The sequence below is a fragment of the Lutra lutra genome, chromosome 7 (assembly GCF_902655055.1).
Source record: "Lutra lutra chromosome 7, mLutLut1.2, whole genome shotgun sequence".
Lineage (NCBI taxonomy): Eukaryota > Metazoa > Chordata > Mammalia > Carnivora > Mustelidae > Lutra > Lutra lutra.
In genome coordinates, this window is record NC_062284.1 from 45,889,420 (window position 1) to 45,895,419 (window position 6,000).

Genomic DNA, 6,000 nt, shown 5'->3' on the forward strand with positions numbered 1-6,000 from the left:
AAACTTTTGTCATAAAAATAAAACATTCTGAGTTTTAGAGCAGCTGTTTTTATATTTTATTTTATTTTATTTTATTTTAAAGATTTTACTTATTTATTTGACAGACAGAGATCACAAGAAGGCAGAGAGGCAGGCAGAGAAAGAGAGAGAGAGAAAGAGAGAGAGAGGGAAGCAGGCTCCCTGCTGAGCAGAGAGCCAGATGTGGGGCTTGATCCCAGGACCCTGGGGATCATGACCTGAGCTGAAGGCAGAAGCTTTAACCCACTGAGCCACCCAGGTGCCCCGAGCAGCCGTTTTTAAAAAGAAAAACTAGAATAAGGTACATTGATTTTAGGCTATTAAGAACTAGGAAAGTAATTTATTCAACTTTTAAATATTTGAATTCCTATATTCAACCTTAAACTAAGCATTCTCTAAAAAACAGGGCCGCTGGGTGGTTCAGTTGGTTAAGCATCTGCCTTTGGCTCAGGTAATGATCCCACGGTACTGGGATAGAGACCCGGTCAGGCTCCCGCTCAGGGGTAAACTGGCTTCTCTCTCTGCCTCTGCCTGTTCCCCCTTCCCACTCATGCTCTCTTTCTCTCTCTCTTAAATAAATAAAAATCTTTAAAATAAAAACATAAAAAAAGATTCAACTTAAAAGATGAACTGACCTTTAAATTTTAGAAATAGAGCTAATGAAAAATTTTAAGTTACCATCTTTTTGAAGTGACAGTATTTAAGTGTATAATAATTGATGAAATGGCAAATCAAGTTAAATGCTTGCTTAACCACCTGGCCTCTAACTTCTAACAAAAATTGAAAAAAAAATTCAACAACAAAAAAATAATGCCAGCAACTTACATGCTTATTGCTTTTATTAATTTCAATTTTTCATTTGATTTTAATTTTTTTTAAAGATTTATTTATTTGACAGATCACAAGTAGTCAGAGAGGCAGGCAGAGAGAGAGAGGAGGAAGCAGGCTCCCCACTGCACAGAGAGCTGGACTCGGGGCTGGATCCCAGTACCCTGAGACCATGACCTGAGCCGAAGGCAGAGGCTTTAACCCACTGAGCCACCCAAGCGCCCCTCAAATTTTCACTTTATGACCAAGTTATTATTTCCTGAATTCTGAATACTTTTTAAATGATATATGTATTTTTAAAGATTTATCTGCAAGAGAGAATGCACATGTGCTGAGGGCGGGGGAGGGGACTGGGCAGAGGGAGAGAATCTCAAGCAAATTCCAACTTGGGCCTTGATTTCACCATGCTGAGATCATGACCTGAACCAAAGCCAAGGGTGAGATGCTCAACCGACGGAGTGACCCAGGCATCCCTGAGGACTTCTGAATGAAGAAAAATAACATCACTCCTATAATAGCTTTCCTCAAGTTCAAAAATGTTTGATGAGTTTTCACTAAAGCTAGTCTGCTGGTCTGAAAAGGAATATGCCAAGAAAAGAGAAATGTTTAAGAAATAGTTCGCAGGGGTGCATGGGTGGCTCATTCAGTTAAGTGGCTCCCTTCAGTTCTGGTCTTAATCTCAGGGTCCTGGGATGGAGCTCTGCTCCATCATGCTCCCTGGTCAGTGGGGAGTCTGCTTCTCCCTTTCCCTTTGTCCTTCCCCCCTGCTTGTGCTGGCTCTCCCTCTCTAATAAATAAAGTCTTAAAAAAAAAGTTTGCAATTGCAGAAATAAAGATGCACTATCATTTATTCACTTTGCCTTATTTAATTCATACTGTATTTAACAAAAGAGAGAGACTTAAAATCTGGCTAAAAGCTGTCAAGGTAGGCACATTACACAACTATCATGAAAATTATGGACATCAACATGTTTGAGCATCTTCACATCTTCACTTACACCCTCATGAGGTGACACCCTTTCACTGGACATGGACAGAACAGAGCCAAAAATCAAGGGAGTTACATGTGATTCCACACTTCTCACAACCAAATTCAGACCAAGTACTATCATTCAGAATTTTACAAATGGAATCAAGCATTTCTAAATGTACATATTTAGAATCCAAATTTACATATATGAAAAACGCATTAAAATATATACATACTTATACATATGTACAAAAATACATACAGATTGAAAAGTATCAGAAATTTGGGTAGACAAAATATTTAAAGTTTCTACTGTACTATAGGTTTCATATTCAATGAGAACAGTAGGAAAACACATTAAATTGAAGATACACATAGCCAACCAGGAAAAGAAAACATCCTGTATCAAGCATGACAATTTACCAAATAATTTTTCAAACTACCACTTAAAAACTTTAAAGTCTAAGGTGCCTGCGGGGCTCAACTGGTTCAGCAACTGCCTTCAGCTCAGGTCATGATCCCAGAACCCTGGGATCAAGACCCACAACGGGCTCTCTGCTCCGCCTCTGCAGGGAGCCTGCTTCACCCTCTGACCCTCTCCCCTTTCATGTTCTTTCTCACTCTCTCTGTCAAATAAATTTTTTAAAAACTTTAAAAATTTTTCTTTTTAAGTCTAACAAATGGAAATAGAGAATAGCACTACACTTCAAGAGAGGTCTGAAATCTTTTTACTTCATTGTATAATTTCATGGTATAAGACTACTTTGATTAAATTTTTTCTTTACCTATATTATATTGCTAAAATTCTTAACTCTATAAGAATAACAAACTAGCTAAAGTTCAATTCTGATTTTTCTTTCTCTTTTGCCTCTCTTCCTCTTTTCAAGAATCCTAAATAAAAATAACCTTCCTGGAGTTTTTTAACCTTAAAGAAAATTATTTCTATGTTGCAGACTAGTTTACACTTTAAGAGTTTCTACTACGGACAATAAACATTTTACGTTAATGAAGCCCTGAGAAACTCTTAAATCAATGTGAAAACCATTTGCTGTTTCACTGTTATATAAAAATATTAAATTCCACAATGACATGAAGTAATGTCCCACATTTTAAGCTTAATTTACAGCAGACACAATGGTTCAATATTTCTGAAAACTTCTGACAAACTTTTAATAATAGATGATCATATCTAAAGCCATTAAATTGTGTTGCTTCACCTAATAATACATTAAATTTTTAAATCAGTGGCTGTTCTGAAAATAAAAGAATTACCACACACCCCCTATGATTCAATTTTATGGCACAACTCACTGCAACAGATAAAGAACTCTGTCAAAGAAGTCTTCCCTGCCCAAATGGAACACAAACACACTTTACCCACTTCTAGAAATGATATTATTCTTTGCCTACTTCTGTAGATTTTAAACTTGCAAATGAGGACATGTTAACCACTCTATCTCCAGCACCAAAACAGGGCCCAGTACATAGTAGAGTCCCAAAAAAAGATGTCAAATAAATGAATTTAAATGTCACTTTCAAACAGTTTCAACCCAAATTCCTGGAATAAAGACATCTGCTTGTTCAGGTTTAACAATGTCTTGAAACTAAATACTACTTTTCTGTATTACTTTACAAATGCTTCTGCCCACATTACTTTATTTAATCCCGCTTTGTGAACTAAACTGTCCCAAAATACACCTTTAGTAAATGCTAAGGGCATTTATATTAACCTAAAATACAGGAAAATGGGATTTTTAAATTTATCCAAACATCCTAAATTGACAAGCCAAAATAAAACGAATTTGTCTAAAAGTGATTACATCTAGCCTCTAGTCTGATATTCATAGATCTGCGGAAGAGGAAAATGGTTTCTTTTCCGGAATCTCTTGGCTGGGATGACACTGTTTAACAGTTCCTGATCAACAGAAAGTAAAGGTAAACAAGCGCCACACTTAATAAACTATATCGGTCCGTCAAGTTGGGAAAACCGGCCAAAGACTGCTGAGACATTTAAGTACTTCAAAAACAGTTTCTGCGGAAATTTCCCCAGTCACCCGGGCCGCTTCCCTGCCGGCCGCGAGGTTTCCCCGGCGCCTCGAGAGGGTTGGTTGTAAGCCCTGCTTATGCCCCGGCGTAAGCGGCCGCACAATGACAGTGACACGGTGGCTCTCGCGCGGCCTGCGCCCGGGACGGCCGGCTCGACGCCCCGCCAGGGGTGCCCCAACAGTGGCAGCCCCTCACCCGAGTCCTTCCCGGAGCACCCGACAGGCCGGAAGGGAACCCGGCCCGACTCCGCAGGAGAAGCCACTGCCGGGCTGGGAGGCAGTAGCCGGCGGACCTCCGAGTAGGGTGTGGGGACACTTTTTAACGAAAGGAGCATTTCGTGCCTCTTCCAGGGTTTCTGCTAAGTGGCCACATTCCGGCCCCAAAGTCAAGAGGCCTGACTGCGCGCGGGCAGGGGAGCACAAGGGATTTACTTCAAATCTGAGAACCAGCTGCCCCAGAGGCTGGCAAAGCCCCATCCCACGAGGAAGGGGGGGGGGGGGGGAGGGACAGGCGAAAAGCCGCGCGTCCCCTCACACCCTCAGGGTGGGGCCAGCCTCTTGCCCTCCCCGGGATCCCCCCTGCGGGCGGTATACTCGCGGGCCACTACTGGCTCAGATGAGGGACTACTTCGTTACCTCTCTGCGCGGAGGCCAGCGAAGAGCTGATGAGCCGCGCGGCGGCCGTGCCGCAAGTACAAGCGCCGCAGCCGGACATCTCCGCTGGGCCTAGGCCGGGGCTTTGCCCCCTGTTGCCCTCCGGGTCTCAGCGGCCCGACTCCTTTACGCAGGGCGCACTAACTTGGCTCCGGACCCTCCCGCCGACCCTAGGCTCAGTGCAGAGTTCACCCGTTTCGCAGCCAGGCCTTCGCGCTCTTCGTACCCGACTACCGTCTACTCAGTAGACACTTAACCCCCCTCCCTCCCTCCCTTCCCCTCCTCCTTCCCCCCCCCCACCCCCCGTCCGCCTACCGGGCCCGGGGAGCGTGCGCGCGCCTGCGTCCTAGGCCTAGGGAGGGGCGTGGGCACGCTCTGCGTGTACATGCGTGATACACTGACGAGCAGCGAGGGGAAGGGGGCGGTGACCTGGGCGCCAATGAGCATGTTACGGCCGGCGGCCAGCCCCAATCGGGACAACTACAATTCCCGACATGCAATTCTCCCAGCATCGAAAAATATGCTAAGGTCGCTCAGAGATGCATGCTTGGAGTTGTAGTCCCAACTGGTCGCGGTCAGTCCCGCCTTTTTCGGTTGGTAGCGGGGGAAGGTCAAAGTGAGACCGCTGGTTTAGTCAGCCCCAGTACTCTTCAATATCCTTTGGCTGCTGCTAGATGCTTCAGATTCAATAAGTTCCTTCCCCTGGGGATTCCACATCTTACGTACCTTATCTTCTCCTTCTCTTTAGTTTCCTCACTTGTAACCTGGAAGCGGTATTTTTACCTATTCCCTCGAAGTACAGCTGTTGGGTGACAGCCCTCTTGATCTTTCAAGCCAAGTGGTGATAACTCTTTCAGCTGTAGCTAGTCCCTGCGTGCTTTATGATTCTCTGTCGGTTCCTTTAAGGGTTCAACCTGACCACACCCTGTTAAATAGTTCTCTTACCCTTTGGACGTCTGTCTCCCCGGCTGATTCCTCTCCAGACAGCTAAAAGCTGGTCGACCAGCTGTACAAGAGGAGGATGGTGATAAATGAATCAGATTCTTTTCCTATCTTGGCATCAGTATTTACTTTGCAAGATTTTGATCAACTCCAAAGCCCAAAGAAATTGCCAGGTGAGCTTGGATGCCTTTAGTTCTGCGCTTAGGTTGGGGACAAGGAGAGGAGGGAAAGTCTAGAGTCTCGCCTGGTCACACAAGTGATTTTGCCCTCATCAGTCATGGATCAAAGAAATGAGACTTAGTTCCCTGAGTCTGGCCATGAGAAGGAGCATTGGTCTTGGCCCAGGACACAGGTGTTCCGTGTTTTTCTGAGGGAGCTGACTCCCACTACTTCTTCAGCTGAAAGTGGCAGAGAACAGGAAGGAGCCTGGGTATTCTTTAGCTGCCTCTATTAATAGAATTTTGAGAGAGGAGAGACTCTAAATTTCCTTCAATCCAGTGTTTTCAAACCATGTTCCTAGAATCCCTCAGAAGCCATAGCTCT

At 44.3% G+C, this 6,000-nt stretch overlaps 1 protein-coding gene across 2 annotated transcripts in view; it reads right to left on the reverse strand.

Moving 5' to 3' along the window:
• CLPX (caseinolytic mitochondrial matrix peptidase chaperone subunit X) overlaps positions 1-4,780 on the reverse strand; it is a 44,638-nt gene extending 39,858 nt beyond the window's left edge. The window contains exon 1 of one of the 2 annotated variants that reach the window (XM_047737520.1): positions 4,498-4,780. In XM_047737520.1, the coding sequence (XP_047593476.1) occupies positions 4,498-4,576 (79 nt within the window). In that variant the 5' untranslated portion in view covers positions 4,577-4,780. The remainder of the gene's footprint in view (positions 1-4,497) is intronic. The other variant, XM_047737519.1, reaches the window with a different exon arrangement.
• Positions 4,781-6,000: the final 1,220 nt, after the last annotated feature.